The 18,355-nt window shown below is 46.6% G+C and overlaps 1 protein-coding gene across 2 annotated transcripts in view; it reads left to right on the top strand.

Annotated features, from left to right (window-relative positions):
* TRABD2A (TraB domain containing 2A) overlaps positions 1 to 18,355 on the top strand; it is a 57,258-nt gene that overhangs the window by 8,783 nt on the left and 30,120 nt on the right. For both annotated transcript variants that reach the window (XM_021925015.2, XM_031655301.1), the window contains exon 2: positions 1,947 to 2,507. In XM_021925015.2, coding sequence (XP_021780707.2) covers positions 1,947 to 2,507 — 561 coding nt within the window. The remainder of the gene's footprint in view (positions 1 to 1,946; positions 2,508 to 18,355) is intronic.

Raw genomic sequence — 18,355 nt, 5'->3', positions numbered from 1 at the left:
TGCTAATTTTGTGTTTGTGGCAACTTTATAAAATATAACTACCATGAATAATGAGAATTGCTTGTAGATTGAAACTTCATAATCCAAGGGAAGCATATTACTTAAAAGGCTGAAGTCAAACCCTTTAGTAAAGTGAATATGTTCCAAATATTTCTTTCTCCCTCCCTCCCTCCCTCCAGTCCTTCCTTCTCTCTCTCTTTCTTTCTTTTTCTGAGATAAAGTCTCATTCTGTAGCCCAGGTTGAAGCACAGTAGTGCGATCTGCAGCCTCAACCTCCTGGGCTCAAGCAATCCACCTCAGCCTCTTGAGTAGCTGGGACTACAGGCATGCACCACCATGCCTGACTAATTTTGGTATTTTTTGTAGAGACAGGGTTTTGCTGTGTTGCCCAGGCTGGTCTCAGACCCCTGAGCTCAAGTGATCTGCCCGCCTCAGCCTCTAAAGTACTGGAATTACAGGTGTGAGTCACCATGCCCCGCCGAAATATATATATATATATATTTTTCTGTAAACCTGGATCTTCACATTTCTAGCTTTCTTGATACATTGTTCTTGTCACTAGTATGTCTGCCACTTACACCTGAATTCCTTGAGCACTGCACTTCTTTGTACAGTGCATCTTAATAAGCAGATATGTTATAAATGCCAGTTGTTGAGGTTGGGAGACACTCAGGGGCCAGGAGTGAAATGGCCTGGCCTCAGATGAACATGCACCACTGCTCAGCATGTGCAACAGCTTGGAGAGAATCTATCCAGCAGAGACCATCCAGATCTCTGCGACCGAACCTGAAGGCTTTGTGAGAGAAAGAAATGCGATCCACGTCCTAAAGGGACGGGAGCAAACTATGAAATCAGGGGCTCATTAGGACTCTAGTTTCATCCTTGGCTGTACATTGGGATCACCAGGGGAGCTTTAAAAGTAGCATCTCTGTGGCCGGGCGCGGTGGCTTACGCCTGTAATTCCAGCACTTTGGGAGGCTGAGGTGGGCGGATCACAAAGTCAGGAGTTTGAGACCAGCCTGGCCAATATGGTAAAACCCCATCTGTACTAAAAATACAAAAATTAACTGGGTGTGGTGGTGAGCGCCTGTAATCCCAGCTACTCAGGAGGCTGAGGCAGGAGAACTGCTTGAATCTGGGAGGCTGAGGTTGCAGTGAAGTGAGTTTGGATTGCACCACACAGCCTGGGCAACAGAGCGAGACTCTGTCTCAAGAAAACCCAAAAAGTAGCATTTCTGAGTTCCACCTCCAGAGATTCTGATGTGATTGGTCTGGGGTGGATCCAGGCATTGGACTTTGAAAAGCTTTGTGGGTGATTCCAGTGCATAGCCAGAGTTGAAGCCTCTGCCTTTGGGGATGTTGGTTTTGAGATCTGAAGGAGCGGGACCAACCGGTTTGCCTGGGAGACAATGAGTGGGCTTCTCAGGTGTCTCTTAGATGGTATCAGGTATATCCTTGGAGGCCCCTGAGACTGACTTCTTTAACTCTTGCCCAGTTCATTGCTAGGGCAGGCATGGCACAAACTCAAAACTGGTGACTGCTATTGCTTTCTCATCTTGGAATCAACATTTTGATTGAAAAGGGGGGTCCCATCCCCTTTTGATTGAAAAGGTGGGTCTCATCCCAGACCAATCAGATCAGAATCTCTGGAGGTAGGACTCAGAGATGCTTCTTTTAAAGCTCCCCTGGTGATCCCAATGTATAGCCAAGGTTGAAACTAGAGTCCTAATGAGCTCCTGATTTCATCCTGATTTCATAATTTGCTCCTGTCTATTTAAGACATGGACTGTCCTGGCAGGTGAATCTACATGGACTCAAAAGTCTAAATTCTAGTTTGATATATTTTCTCTTGAAATGTGACTAATTCATTTCCTCTCACAGGTTCCTGACCTCCCCCCTCCCCTCTCCCCCGTATTATACCTTGATGTTGCCTTTTTTCTTTTCAGCAAAGTGAGTTGAATTCCTTCTTGTGGACCATTAAGCGAGACCCGCCATCTTACTTCTTTGGCACGATCCATGTCCCATACACCCGAGTTTGGGACTTCATCCCCGACAACTCTAAGGAGGCTTTCCTGCAGAGCAGCACTGTGTACTTTGAGTTGGACCTCACAGACCCCTATACGATCTCAGCTCTCACCAGCTGTCAGATGCTGCCACAGGGCAAGAACCTCCAAGATGTGCTCCCCAAGGACATCTACTGCCGCCTCAAGCGCCACCTGGAGTATGTCAAGCTCATGATGCCCTCGTGGATGACCCCAGACCAGCGCGGCAAGGGACTCTACGCAGACTACCTCTTCAATGCCATTGCCGGAAACTGGGAGCGCAAGAGGCCTGTCTGGGTGATGCTTATGGTCAACTCCCTTACTGAAGTGGACATTAAGTCCCGTGGGGTGCCTGTCTTAGACCTGTTCCTTGCCCAGGAGGCTGAGCGGCTGAGGAAACAGACTGGGGCAGTGGAAAAGGTGGAAGAGCAGTGCCATCCATTGAATGGGTTGAACTTTTCACAGGTAAGACTCTCTTTGCATAAAAGACTTGGTGGTGTTTGGTTGTATGGGTGAATCTGCTGAGTTTCAGGGCAGGTGATGGACCACGGGCACAGCTTGTCTAGAAATTGTCTTTGCTCAAAAATGCTTTTCTGGAGGTTAGAAAATAAGCCACGTGGTCAGTTATATCACTTATTTGAGTATTGCCAAGAAAGAAAATCTTGTTTTTTCTTATCATTACAACAAATACTGTGTGCTTGCTTTTTTTTTTGTTTTTGTTTTTTTTTTTGAGACAGAGTCTCACTCTGTTACCCAGGCAGGAGTGCAGTGGTGCCATCTCAGCTCACTGCAACCTCTGCCCTCTGGATTCAAGCAATTCTGCTGCCTCAGACTCCCTAGTAGCTGAGATTACAGGTGTGTGCTACCATGCCCAACTACTTTTCGTATTTTTAGTAGAGACAGGGTTTTGCCATATTGGCCAGGCTGGTCTTGAATGCCTGACCTCAAGTGATCCGCCTGCATTGGCCTCCCAAAGTACTGGGATTACAGGTGTGAGCCACTGTGCCTGGCCCACACTGTGTGCTTTTAAATGCATTTTAGTGCAGATCCTTCATTAAAAAGATGCTTTGAGAGGTTGTGGACATGTGGATGCCACACTGGTTGTCACAGGGCATGGCCTGGTTTGAAAATGATACTGGCCATTGCTGTTTTAGGTGACAGCAGTCTCTTTGAGGTCACTACTGTCCCTCTTCAGGGCACGGCCCCAGGACAGTTCCTTTCCTAGGCAGAGTTATGCTCCCCTTACCCATGGTTTAAGGATCCTACCCTAGGGCATTGGAATTTAGGTTAATGTTCAAGAAGTTAGTTCTTCAATTCTTATAAGTAATACTTTATTAAAGTGCTGTGGTTTAGTTGTTTCCATGAAAGTTGTTTAAAGTGCATTAGATGCTTCTGGAGACCAGTGGGAGCTTTGCAATATGAAATAAAGTGATCTTGTTTTGTAAATGTTCTCATTGGGTTGCCTTGAGGTTTTGTTCCTCAGAATTTGAGATTACTGTTAATCCCAATAGCTCAGCCTTAGCAGATCTTGACATACTCAACTAAGGTGGTTATTTAAAAGCTGTAAGGACATGTAACAGCCTAAAAATAATGTTTCTGAGTTGATAATGATATCTTTAGGGAATTTATCTTGCTAAAATTCTATAATATTAATAAGTACTCAGATGCTATTCTATATGCTATAGTATTTGTTTGGCACACTAAGATTTATAGATAAGATAAAGGATCATTATTAATTGTCTGCATTGATCTCCTGGGAAAAATGTTCTTGCATTATTATGGAAACCCAAAGAGCCAATGTTATAACCTTTTCAATGTCTGCATTTAATATAATATTTTCAAAAAGAAAGGTGCTTTGATTTGAAGGCTTATTGATTTTGACCGAATGGGTTTGAAATTGGTGAGCATTTAAATCTGAGCCAAAGCCTTCTTTCGTACTCCCAATTGGGGAAAAAAAGACTTGGAAGTAAAATGTTAGCTCAAGCAATGTATCTCTGAAGGAAGGGGTGCAACACTGTCTCTTAAGATAACATATTTCAGCGTTATTTTAGAGCACAATAATTATAGACTACAGTGTCATGTTGATTTTATAACACATTCTTAGGGTTTATATAGTTGTTTAACATGTATAAACTAATTTCTTGTAAGACCTTGAGGTTAAGCTAGCAAGGTAGAGTTGTTTAAATTTAGGAGGAAAGCCTGACTTGTTCTTAAGAGTCTTTTTTTTCATGTAACTTCCCCGTGTTTCTTTTCTAGAGATAAACAGTAAAATACAACCTGAGTATACAGCTCAATGATTTTTTTTTTTTTTTTTTTTTTTTTTTTGAGACAGTGTCTCACTCTATTGCCCAGGCTGGAGTATAATGGCGCCATCTCAGCTCACTGTAGCCTCTGCCTCCCAGGTTCAAGCGATCTTCCTGTCTGGGATTACAGGCACCTGCCACCACACCTGGCTGATTTTTGTATTTTTAGTAGAGATGGGATTTCACCACGTTGGCCAGGCTGGTCTTGAACTTTTGGCCTCAAGCGATCTTCCTGCCTCAGTCTCCCAAAGTGCTGCGATTACAGGTGTGAGCCACCACGCCTGGCCTCAGTGTATGACTTTCAGCCATCACTTAACTTCTCCGAACTTTAGTTTCCTCATCTTTCCAATGTGATAATAATACTTGCCCTACCATCCTGTTATCAGAAGCAAATAAAAGCAGGAAATTGGAAAGCACTTCATAAATATTATAAGATATAAGCAGAAGGGAGTGAATATACAGTGCCTACTATGAGACAGTCCTCACTGATAATTTTATATTTAACTTTGAAACTTCTCAAGATGAGTGGAATCATTGATTTTGCATAGGGAAATTGTTTTTCTTCTTGGTTTCCCATAGACAAAGATTTTTTCAAAGAAGTTAAAGGAAAAGAGGACAAAAGCATAAAACAGAAGGGCTAGCAGAGGTTGCAAATAAGAGGCATATGGGCTGAATCCGGCTCGCAGTTCTGTTTTATGTGGTTAGCATATTTTCTTTTCTTTTTTAATGACTAAGTTGACAATATTTAAAAATTGAGAAATATCATATGGAGAACAGCCTGGATTCTCTTGAGCCCTCAGAGGATCTGGAGTACTGGGGCCATGCTCCCACATAGCAGCAGTTGGCTGGACTGAGCACTGGCTGCCCCCTTTAGACGGGGCCAATAGTGTCTTTCCAGTTTGTCCGGGGTTCCCACTCCTCCCTGTTGCCTTTCGCCTAGCCCTCTTGACTTCTTTTAACTCATCTGCCTGGCCCCTGTAGGCCTTGTGGCTCTTGGTTTGTGGGGTGTAGGTCCCTGAATCTAACTGAAGTCTGGCAACAGGACCCTGACATGGATGCCTGGATTTGATCTGGTCATCTCAGGGCAGACATCATCCTTGCCCCTCAGTATCAAATCAAGTTATGACTCCTGTTCTCCTTCACATAAAGTTCATGCCTGCTTGGTACTGCCAGCTGCATTGGCATTCCCTATGTGAAGAAAGCACATAGCTTAGACCTGAAGGTTCACTGGAGTGGGCTCAGCAGGGTGGTGTCTCACTTCCCCTCTGTCTGCACAGGTGGGTTCCCCTAGAGAAACGGTCTTGCTAAATCCCATCTCCATGTTCATACATCACCAGGCATCTATGGATAGGCTCTAGGCATGGGGAATTGCAATGCCTGCTCTGCCCATCTAAGCATAGGACTCTCCTGTCCACTTCCCCACCAATGGATTGGATGTCATGGTGGGTGGGACGGGAATCTGTGAAAGCTCTGGTCTCCTGCATTGGAATCTGTCCTTTAGGACCCAGTCACATCTTGGCTTGGGCTCTTTTTTGTCATATCCTTAAGTGAACATGAATGTGGCCAACAGTTCTGGAGTTTCCCTCTGCTTTCCACATGCAAAGCCTGCATCTTTAGGCTTTCAACATCCTAAGAGGCAGTTAATTGGATGTAAAAGTCCTTTTGCAAACCCCAGAGTTGATGCTGAGGTCTTATCTGAATTGAGACTGTGCAAAGCGTCACTTCTTTGTTACTGTTTACTCCTGCCAATAGATGGCACTAACATGTTTCATATTTGCCTTTTTGGCTGTCACTCCTTTGTACTTTCCAGTAGGATGGTTACTGCCAGTTCTTGCTCTTCAGTACCCTAACAACTCACTTTCTCTGCTGAAAAGCCCCCCTTTTTCCCCCACAGTGCAACCTTCAGTAGTGGTTTGGGCTCAGTGGACATACTTCCAGATTGTATGAAACTGCAATTCTTGAGTTACAGTTTTGGGGTGTTGGAGAAGATGGGGACTTTGTTCTTTGGAGCAAGTTGTCTTTAGTTTGGTCGGTCGCCTAATACAAGAAACAAATGGCTCCAGGATGATTCTCTGGAAAGGTCCAGGGCAGAGTGGAGTGGTGGAGGCAGCCCCGCTCCCCAGGAGCCCTGTGGTCTGGCTGAGGAGGAAGGGCAAATTCCTAGAAGGATGCCACCTCTCTCAGCCTGTGGTTATGAAGGGCTAGGTGGATGCTGGAGGGGTGAGAGCTGGGGAGGTGCTAGCTGGCCTGAGGAAGACTCCTGTGGAGGAAGGGGTCAGATTCTTTGAGGATGGGTTGGCCTGCCAGGCCTAAGGGAGAGGATCCCGGGGATACCATATGGTATCTTGTTTTGTACTTTGCAGGTTTCTGCACATTCTTACATCAGTGCCGTGGGTCTTAAGAACAACCCTTGAGGCTAGGAGGTCTCTGTTCCTAGAGGCTAAGGCAAGAGTGTGGGGGGTCAGCCAGCAGAGGTCACTGGGGATGGTTTCCTGCTGGAATAACCTGGGAGAGGCCCATCTGGAGGCAGAGGGTGGGCCGGCGTGGGGTCACAGAAAGAGTTAGTGCACGACAGGCCTCGGCTCTCAGATCTCCTCTTTCTAATCCAGCTCTGCCTCTGAGTGTCATGTGGGACCCCTGTTGATTTCAGTGGGGATGGCACTAGGTTCAAAAGGTGGAAGAAGAGACCCAGAGCGAGCAAATGAGACACAGGGTTTATTGAGAGGACTGACTTACAGGGTGATCCAGTGGCAGTGGGCTGGACAGGAGAATCCCAATCGCTTGTAAAAAAACATGCAGTTGATAAATCACCTTCACTTAACACCTGCTCCTACATGGCCATCCTCATTTAACTCAAAGCAAAGGGCCTCAATCCCTTGTGTGGTCCATGTTCCACAGGATGGACCAGGGGTTCGGATGTTCCTTATAGATAAGGAATGAATCTCTGGGTTGGCCACTCCTGGATTCCTTAGCTCGGAACTCTGAACACACATTCTTCTTTTGAAGTTATTGCTGTCAGGTGCACCTATATACACTGAGTGCTGCCAACTGCCACACTTAGAGGAGTAATTGGCTTAGGGATTCTGGCTTCCTCATCATAAATTTCAATAAAAGCAGGAGGTCACATTTTTTTAAAAAATTGACTATGATGCTCATAGATGACTTTTCCACATCTTCCATGACTGATTTGGAAGTTGCTTGAAGATGGAGATCCTGACATCCTATTTTTCCTTGATAGTTTTGGTTTAAAATGAAGGCCTAGGAAAAATATGTGAACTCTCTGAAAGAAAACTCTTCCCCTTCTCGTCAGGAGATTGAGACCATCCTGGCTAACACAGTGAAACCCAGTCTCTACTAAAAATACAAAAAATTAGCCAGGCGTGGTGGCAGGTGCCTGTAGTCCCAGCTACTTGGGAGGCTGAGGCAGGAGAATCACTTGAACTCAGAAGGCGGAGGTTGCAGTGAGCCGAGATTGCACCACTGCACTCCAGCCTGGGCATCAGAGTGAGATTCCATCTCAAAAAGACAAAAAAAAAAAAAAAAAAAAAAAAAAGGTTGAATAGAGCCTTTCTAAGAGCTATGTAATATAGACTTGCCTCTTAAGATTCACATGAAGTCTAACATTTTGCGAGCAATTTGCTTTTAATCCCATTCTTTTGCTTTTTCATGTTCTTTCCCAACATTGCGATGTATTATTTCCTGTTCTTAGGCATGGTTGGGCTGAAGTGCTGCAGTTACTGTTGATACCCTGGGAGCCTGACAAATCTATTCCTCGGATAGACCATGTCCCGGCTTTCACATAGGCGTCAATACAGATGTTGTACGTGGACAGTGTCTTCATAAATTAGAAGTCTGGGTGGGTTCTTAGCTCTCTCAGGAGTGTCTTCTGCAGTGTTTTTTTCATGTTGGACATCCCTTTAGTTTCTGATTTTTTTGACCAGAGTAGAAAATCAAATCCACTTTGTACCTGTGAAGCTCCTGAGCTCCTAGGCGCAGACTTCAGCTCTGTTTCCCCCCTGGGCACAGGCCTGCTCAGGACTTGAGCTGTCTTTCCTTTTATGGCCACTTTTTATTTGGGACACGTTTCTTAAGAACTCAGTGTAGGCGAGGCACTCTTTCTAATTTTGGGGATTCAAAGACAAAACAAGTGTTGACCCTGCCTTCCCTTGGCTCTGGGCTGCCCCTCTAAAGGCCAAAGCGAACTGAAAAAAAAAAGAATAGGTATTTTTGTACCTATTTTTGTACAGGTACCTGGATGCCACACATGCTGCTGGGGTTCTGTCCATGTTGTGGCTGTGTCTGACCCTGCCCAGCTGCTTTTGGGGTCCTAAGAGAGGCACTTCAAGGGGACCGCAGCCTAGTTTCTGCCTCATATCCCTGCCTCCTGCCCTGGTGAGCTACGCTGGCAGGAGAGAGCTCCTTTGAAACCCTAGCAGCCAGCTCTTCCTTGATACCTGCTTGGTGGATCAGCCCAAGGACACGTCCAGACTTTAGGAATAACTCCCAGCATATCTCCACGTGAGAAAAAGTGAGAACATGAATTCTCCATCCCTCCTCCAAAGATTACACCTGCCAGGTAGGGGTAGTTGAGGCAGAGTCTACCCCATTTGGGGGAGAGGAAGAAGGACAAGGAGACAGGTGGGACTGGGGCCAAGTTGTTATCTGGGATCCTCCAAGGAGTTGGTTAAGGTGTTGGGGTCAAGGTGCTCCATGGCCTAGGGACAGAGGAAGTGGGGGCTGCCCTGGACCCCGAAGTGGTTACTGGTGGTATAGCATCATGTCATGCCACGGGTATTAGGGTGCTTCTTCTCTGTATTCTTTTGCTCTGTCCCTCCTGACACTTTTTGTGCTGTCCTACCTTCCTGAACTCTTCACGAGGCTCTTCCCTTTGCATTCACAGTCATTTAGAGCTTAAAAGGGAGCTTCAGCAAGAGCTGCAGAATCATAAAATGAGGAATCCTAACAGGAGAGACCTCATTAGCCTCACAGTTCTCAGGTGAGAACTGCAGCTCACACTGAGTCTCTGCTCTTGCGGGTCCTTTGGGCCGGTGAGGTTGTTTATCGCTGAGCAGAATACAGGCAGGTGGGTTGCTGCTGCCTGACTTTCGGGGAAAGGACAGCTCTGGGATGCTCTGTGCTCTCTGGGGCTTCTGTGCTGTCTGGAGAGGCTGCCGATGGTTGTTGACACAACCCAGGTCCAGAAGTGATTTTGAAATGCTGTAGAGCAGGGGTCCCCAATCCCCAGGTCACAGACGGGTACTGAAGCTTCATCTGTATCTACAGCTGCTCCCCAGCCGTTCCCTATCACTAGCATTACTGCCCGAGCTCCTCCTCCTGTCAGATCAGTGGCTGCATTAGATTCTCATAGGTGCGTGAAGCCTACCGTGAACTGTGCATGCGAGATCTAGGTTGCGTGCTCCTTATGAAAATCTGACGCCTGATGATCTGTCACTGTGCCCCATCACCCCCAAATGGGACTGTCTAGTTGTAGGAAAACAAGCTCAGGGCTCCCATGGATTCTACATTATGGAGAATTGTAGAATTATTTTATTACATATTACAATGTAATAATAATAGAAATAAAGTGCACAATAAATGTCATGTGCTTGAACCATCCCGAAACCCTCCCCCAACAGTACCCCCAACCTGGTCTGTGGAAAAATTGTTTTCCATGAAACTGTACCTGGTGCCAAAAAGGCTGGGGACTGCTGCTGCAGGGTGAAGCCCTATTGGACGGCCCTGTAAATCGATCGCCAGGCTGATGGAAAGTGTTGGCAGACGTCTGAGGCAACTTGTGACTGAATCCAAGCTCGAGGGCCTGATACCTGTCTGAGCACCTCCCCACTGCTCCCACCTCCCTTTCTGGATCCAGGGCTTTCAAGATCCTGTCAACCCTTCACATTCCCACACAGCCCTGGCTCTGCTTCTCAAACGTGGCCTACATCTGGCTTCTGCCAGTGGGTGATCAGGGGATGACCCCACACACCTTCTCCACCTCTCCAACAACCCCCAACCCTGACTCTGCTGTTGCTGTGACTGTTCAGAAATCAGGGGATGACCCCACACACCTTCTCCACCTTTCCAACAACCCCCAACCCTGACTCTGCTGTTGCTGTGACTGTTCAGAAAGCAGGCGCCATTGCCTATGAGGCAGAGAGGAGAAACTGTGGAGGATGAAAGAGAGAAGGAAATAAGCAGAGAAAAGGAGGTCTAGGAAAGGGATTCGGACAGCCCAAGACTGGAGCTTTCTTCTTGCTTTTCTGGTCCTCTCTCTAGGAGATGACGTAGAAATCACGGTTAAACACCTGCAGTGGACATGAGGGTTTGTATTAATTTGCGAGGGCTGCCATAAACAAAGTACCACCAACTGGGTGGCTTCAACAACAGAAAATGTCTGCCTCACAATTCTAGAGGCTAGAAGTCTGAGAACATGGTTTCATGTTCAGCAAGGCTGGTTTCTTCCAAGGCCTGGATTATGGCCGGCCCTTTTAACTTAAAGACTCTATCTCCAAATAGTCATTTTCAGAGGTATGGGGGGGCAGGGTGGTTAGGACTTTGACATATGAATTTAAGGGGTACACAGTTCAGCCTGTAACACAGACCCAGGGTAAAGTTGCAAAGTTTGAGCAACTTTGACAGGGAGGAGATTTTGACATGATTTCAAAGCTGTCTGATGTTAGGTGTCCAATCAAAGTGAAAACATTGTGTAGAAGGTTTTCCACCTTGATGTGTGTGTGGTGGGGAGGAGAGCGTCCAGCTGTGCCAAGTTCATGGCAGGTACTTGCATTGTGGCTAATTCTCTTATAGCAAGGATTACTTGAGCCCAGGAGTTCGACATCAGCCTGGACAACATAGTGAGACCTCCCATCTCTCCAAAAAATAAACGAGACTGAGCCATGAGCCAGACAGGCCATTTGGACTGCCAGCTTCCTACCTGTGATGTAGAATGTTCAGGCTAAACCAGTGGTTCTCGAAGTGTGTCTCTGGACTGGCAGCATCAGCATCACCTGGAACTTATTAGTAATGCAAAATTTGGGACCCCCATCCCAGACCTCCTGAACTGGAAACTCTGGGGGTGGGGCCAGCCATCTTTGATCGTATCAGTCCTCCAGGTGTTTCTGATGCACATGCAAGTTGGAGAACCACTGGGTCCTATTCTTGGTCCCTGCTCCAGTCCTGTTCTTGTATTGCCACTGTGCGTTACCTCAAGTTGCAGGGCTCCGAAGACCCTCTTTTCTCCTGAACTCATAGTGTCTGCTGTCCATACCACCAATGAGAAGTTGCTCATTTGCTGCCATGCGGCGGCTGTTGACTTATCAGGCTTATGGTTATTTAATTCTTTTGTTGGTGATTAACTTTCCAGATGTTTATTTTGTCTCCTGGCCTGGCACATAAACTTCTAAAGAGCAAGGATCTTGATTTACCACCCCCCTTTTTTTTGGTATGGGTCTAGCATCATGCCTTGCACATGTGGGTGTTTACTAATTGCTGGGTGCAATTGGAGGGAGGCAGTTTTCTGAATGCTCAATCTGGCCATACTGTATTAAAAGACCAAACTACAGCATTTACTCTTTGCTGGCTGTTTCCATCTTTACCCTGACTTTTTCTCTTCTGTTGATCTTCCCAGAATCATTTCCTTCCTGCCACCAGGGCAGAGATGCTGCTTACACAATGTTAGTGTGCCATTTTCCTGGGGGGTAACTCCCAAACCATAAAAAAGTGAAAGTTTAAAACACACCCCGAGGGCAGTAGTGGGTGTGTGGTTCATGACTGTGGGGGCAGAGACCTTCCTTCCCTTGCGAGGGGTAGTTTTTGAATATGTGGTGCAGGTTTTTAAAAATAATTTTTTATTTCTATAGAGATGGGGTCTTGCTATGTTGCTTGGTTGGCCTCAAACTCCTGGCCTCTAAAGATCCTCCCACCTCCGCCTCCCAAAGCATGGGGATTACAGGTGTGGACCACCATGCATGGCCAAATGGGAATCTACCACCCCTTGGTTCCACGGGAGTTTGAACCCTGGACCTTTGATGTGTAAAGCAGACATGATAACCGCTACACTGTAGAACCAAGTGTGGTGTGGTGCAGTTTTATAGCTTCTCTCCAAACCAGTCCTGAACTTCAGGGAGCCTCATATTGATTGAAGAGCCTGAAAATGAAGGCTGCCCCAAGGCCCTTGGTTGCTGGAAGCGGAAGTGACAGACATCCCTGCAGTGGGGGGGATTTTGGGCACAGCCTATCCTCATGAACCCAGTTTTTCTCCCTTCCTCCTTCTTTGGGGCTGTCATGGTAGAATAACTGCCTAAGAATGTGATTAATGAGGAAAAGGTATACAAATTTTATTTTCTAAATATTATCCAGATTAATGAACATACTAGAATTTGAGCTGGATTTTCAAGGGAAGGCTAACATTTAGTCAGGTAGGAAAAACAGACAGCTATTCTGAATGGGCCAAAAGTGCAGGCAAATCTGGGAAAATTTGTACTGCGCTGGCCACAGGGTGGCAGGCTGGGTTGGCTATATAAGCATTTGTGTAGGGGTCTGGTGAGAGATGATGTTGGAGGGAGCTAGACTGTGGGGCTGGGAAACCCAGGTGTGTTCTATGCACAGAAGGGTTATATAGAAGCTGTTTTTAGTGGGGAGAGAGAGGCTGGACATGGTGGCTCAAGCCTTTAATCCTAGCACTTTGGGAGGTTGAGGCAGGAGGATTGCTTGAGGCCAGCCGGGAGTTCAAGACCAGCCTGGGCAACATCGCGAGACCCCGTTTCTACAAAAAATGAAACGTTAGCTGGGCATGGTGGTGAGCGCCTGCAGTCCTAGCTACTCAGGAGGCTAACACAGGAAGGTCACTTGGGCCCACAAGTTTGAGGCTGCAATGAGCTATGATTGTGCCATTGCATTCGGACTTGGGTGACAGAGCAAGACTCTGTCTCTAATGAAATAGAATATAAAGTGGAGGAGGGATAGCACACAGCAGTGCTGCAGGACAAGGCATTTGGCCACTGAGTGTGGCTGGGTAGGGTGAGACACCTGGCAGTGGTGTTGGAGGTTGCCTCTTTGCTGGCAGCCCTGGCCATGTTAACCTCAGGACTCTGGGCCATCAGGAGGGAGACACTGGGAGTCTGGGAACTGAGACAGCTGGGGAGTGAGATATTTGACTTTTATTGAGTTGCATTGTGTGTGGACTTGATAGTGATTGTCATGTAGTTCGTTGAACAAGGGAAAACCTGACATGGATGCTGATCGTGGATATTGGAGAAAATTAAGAGAAATGCCAGGGACTCTGCGGAAGTGATATGGTTGATAATCATTCCGATGAACTGCTTAGCGCTCATGCCTAACTGGCCCCAGGCACAAGTTCATATGTGGGTAAGGGTAGGTTATTAACTTTATTGTGCTTTTGATTTGCTTCTTCATATGATTTTTCATAGTTTGTTGACATAGTCTTGAGGCTGGGTTGTCTTGTCACAACTTTATAAAATGTAAAGGAAACTTACCTACCAAGCAGTAAAAGTTACAAGAGTGGAGATCTTCTGAGTCAGTCGGGAAGTGCTTGGTAGAGGTTGGACATTTACTAGGCCTTGGAGATGGAGAAATTAGTATTTATTCTCATTGTTACCCCAGCATTGCGTGGGATTTGGGGGAAGGAAGTGTATTAGCCTGCTTGGGTTGCTGCAACAGAATACCACAGCCTGGGTGGCTTTGACAAAAGAAACTGAAGTCTCACAGTTCTGGAGGCTCCAAGTTCAAGATCAGGGCGAATCCTCTCTCCTCGGCTTGCGGACTGTGTCTTCTTGCTGTGACCTCACATGGCCTTTTCTCTGTGTGAGCGTTGGGAGAGACAGCTCTGGCGACTCTTCCTCTTTTTATAAGGTCACAGTCCTGGTGGGTCAGGGCCCCGCCCTTATGACCTCATTCAACTTTAATTCTTAAAGCCCTTTCTCCAAATGTGGTGACATGGGGGGTTAGAGCTTCAACATGACTTTCTGGGGGACATAATTTAGTGCATAACAGGAGAAGATGGATGAGCTTATTTAGCCCTTGAAAGTCAGGGCGGGAGCTGAACTGATTGAAAAGGAGAAAAAACGGTCAGGAGATGTGACCAAAGTGAGCAGAAGGCTTGGGGGGTGTCCAGGAGGCAGCGGGAAGACAAGAGAGGGAAGGTCCGGTTGGCCGTGTGCATTCTTCTAGGCTGTGTGCCCTCCTGGTGTTCAGGAACCGTCATTGTTGACAACATGGCACTTCTTCAGGTTAAAATGCCACTGAAGATCAGTTTGGCTCGTCCTTATGCTTGAGTCCTTTTGTTGAGAACTCAGGTTCAAGTTCTGAGAAGCGCTTCCCTGCTACCTCTGTCAAAAAGCAGACCTAGACATCCAAAGAAGTGCGTGGAAGCTTTAGCTCCTGAGTCTGGCAGCATCCATTCACATGACAAAAAGGAGCAGAACTTTCATCATCATCTTGGTTTGAAGGGCCAGTCTAGACTCTTCCAAGGGACCAGTGTCTTTTCAGGTAAGGGAGGAGGTATTTGAAAGAGCGGTTGCGAATGTAGACAAAGAGCCTGAGAAGGACCTCTCCGCTGCCTGGAGACCTAGGTGAGGTGGGGAGGCAAGGACCAGACACCCTCAAGGTGTCTTAAAAAATTATCTGGGTGAATGGTCTGAGGGCAAGGGAGACCCTTCCCCTACTGCTTCCAAACTATACTTCAAGGGACTGAATGGCTCTCAAAAGTGAACTAAGGAAAAAAGAAGACACAACAACCCCACGCTCCAGAAGGTGAGGCCTGCGCTTGAACAGATGCGAGGCCCTTTGTTCTAGCGCGGGAGGCTGGTGCGGTGGTGCAGGCCACTGTGAGCCGCGTAATGGGCGGTGCCTTTCATATGCAGAGCAGGTCTTTGATCTGAGGGGGATGAAAGTGCTGGAAAGAGGAGAGGCTCGCTGGGGGGCCTTTGTTTTTGACAAAAAAGGCATCTGCCGGACTCGAACCCCCTCACCCACCCCCTCAGCCCCTGGGCTAACTCAACAATGCCCCAACTGGGACCTGGGTCTCCCCACAGCTGAAGAAGTCTCAGGAAAGAGAAAAAGGCCTGCTGCAAATGTGGACAGGAGCTTAATCGATTCTTTCCACAGCCCAGAAAGAAAGGGAGAGAGAAGAAGGGCTGTGGGGAGGCAAGGGGAGAGTGGAAAGGGGGACGTGGGGGCTAAGGGGCAAGGAAGGTGGAATTTGAACCCTGAAGTAAACTGTCTGGTGATAAGCCTGTAAAGTATTCTCCAGTGAGCGCAACATTCAGAGGGCAGTGCAGGTGGGGTGAATATGTGTCATTGGAGGGAGGGAGAAGGGGATTCAGCTGATGATAAGCCATGATTATGGTCAGACTGATAATCATTTTTTTAAAAAAGAGAGTATAATGTACGGCAAGCACTAATGTGAAAGTAGCAATCTGTGTATCTTACTTACTGTGTCTTCTAAGGGGAAAATTAAATCCCTTTAGTTTTTGCACTGTAGGAAATGCCATATCAGGGGTGTTTTATCTTAGTTGTAATATTTCCAATAGTTCTTTTCTTGTGGTCTCTTGTCTCTTGCCCTTCTTGAAATCTAAACGAATGCAAATTAAAAGAGATTTGAAATGAGGCAATTGGTATTTGGCCTATAGAGATGAGTGTTTTCTGCTGTGGACGGTTTTTAAGTCCATTCTGTGGGGTAGATGTACTCTTCGAATGTGAAGCTGATGATTCAGCCAGTGCCATATCATCGAGTCAGGTATCCACTCAGGTATAACTGGCATGGCTTGGGGAGTGAGGGGCACGTGGAATCATGTCCTATGCAGGGCTGTCCCTTCAGAAGCTGTGGTTTGGGTAGGGGTTGGCAGAGGAAGGGCACAGTGATTTTAAGGGAGGAGACCACCCCTCATATCATCTTATGCCCAATTTCTGCCTCCAAAGAAAGAAGAAGTAAAAACTAAAAGGCAGAAATGAAATCCACAGGCAGACAGCCCGGCGCCACACCCTGGGCCTGGTAGTTAAAGATGGACCCCTGACCTAATTGGTTCTGTTATCTATAGATTATAGACATTGTATAGAAATGCACTGTGAAAATCCCTATCTTGTTTTGTTCCCATCTAATTACTGGTGCATGCAGCCCCCAGTCACGTACCCCCTGCTTGCTCAATCAATCATGACCCTCTCACACACACCCCCTTAGGGCTGTGAGCCCTTAAAAGGGACAGGAATTGCTCACTCGGAGAGCTCGGCTCTTGAGACAGAAGTCTTGCCTATGCCCCCGGCTGAATAAACCCCTTCCTTCTTTAACTCGGTGTCTGAGGAGTTTTGTCTGCCGCTCGTCCTGCTACAATTTGACACCTTCGGTACACCCAGTAGGAGAGAGAGGTCTGTAATCAGAGGATGGTTTTGTGGAGCTTTTCCCCAGAGTTGGAAGTTGACCTGACACTGTGATCTCAGGGGGCAAGGGGCATTAGTTAACAGGACAGGAAGGGTGAATTTGAGGCTGTCTGTGCATCTTACCTGGTGGTGCTGTCATAACCAGGACAGGGCATTCAGGAGAAGTAGGCGTATTGCCTCTTCTTGCCTTAGAGTTGCATGGGTCTGGGCAGTCAGGTAGGTCTTGCCTGAGGAGAGGTTGGCTTTAGAGGTCCGGGAGGCACCAAGGCTAGTCTTGCTGCCTATTGCCCTGTTTTTTGTGCAGTCTCTCAGCGGAAAGAGTATGAACTTTGGAGACTGTGGATCTGCTTTTGAATCCTGGCTCCCCCATTTCCTAGTATTGTGATGTTGGGTGAGATATTGAACATTTCTGAGTCTGTTTTCTTATTTGTAAAAGGGGTATGATGAAACAAACATTGTCAGTTTGTAGTGAAGAATAAACAGAGAACCTTTGTAAAGTGCCCAGTGCATAATGTTTTGGTAAGTTTGCTATTGCTTTTGCTCCTACCACTGTAAGTGGTTGGGCTTACTCGTATCTAGCCTGTACAGTTGTCCCCTCAGTATCCATGGGGGATTGGTTCCAAGACCCATTTGGATACCAAAATTCACGGATGCTCAAGTTCCTGCTATAAAATGGCAAGTTGCATTTGGATATAACCTACACACACCCTCCCAAATACTGTGTCATCTCTACATTACTTACAATACATAATACAATGTAAATGCAGTGTAAATAGTTGTTATACTGTATTTTTGTTTTTTTAAAATTGTATTATTTTTTCAAATATAGGTAATATATACTTATATATAACATATGAAAAATAAATAAATAAATAAATATTTTTTGAGATGGAGTCTTGCTCTGTGCCCAGGCTGGAGTGCAGTGGGGCGATCTTGGCTCACTGCAACCTCTGCCTCCCTGGTTCAAGCGATTCTTCTGTCTCAGCCTCTTGAGTAGCTGGGACCACAGGTGCATGCCACCACGCCTAGCTAATTTTTGTATTTTTAGTAGAGATGGGGTTTCACCATATTGGCCAGGCTGGTCTTGAACTCCTGACCTTGTGTGCCTTGCTCTTCCAAAGTGCTGGGATTACAGGCATGAACCACTGCATCCAGCAAGGCTGGAAATCTTAAATTGAGGTATTGGCCAGGCAGTGTTCTCTCTGAAGGACCTAGAAGAGAATCCCCCCTTTCAGCTTCTGGTGGTTGACACCTGTCCTTGGTGTTTCTTGTCTTGTAGGAGCCTCACTCCAGTCTCCGCCTGATATGGTTTGGCTGTGTCCCTGCCCAAATCTTATATTGAACTACAGTCTCCATAATCCCCGTGTGTCATGGGAGGGACCAGGTGGGAGACAATTGAATCATGGGCGTGGTTACCTCCATGCTCTTCTCCTGATAGTGAGTTCTCACGAGATCTGATAGTTTTATAAGGGGCTTTCCCAGCTATTGCTTGGTACTTCTTCCTGCCGCCATGTGACGAAGGACATGTTTGCTTCCTCTTCTGCCATGGTTGTAAGTTTCCTGAGGCCTCCCCAGCCCTGCAAAACCGTGAGTCAATTAAACCTTCCTCCTTTATAA

This window comes from Papio anubis, chromosome 14 (genome assembly GCF_008728515.1).
Source record: "Papio anubis isolate 15944 chromosome 14, Panubis1.0, whole genome shotgun sequence".
Taxonomy (NCBI): domain Eukaryota; kingdom Metazoa; phylum Chordata; class Mammalia; order Primates; family Cercopithecidae; genus Papio; species Papio anubis.
The sequence above is the reverse complement of the archived record's forward strand: the minus strand, read 5'-3'. Positions and strand labels throughout refer to the sequence as shown.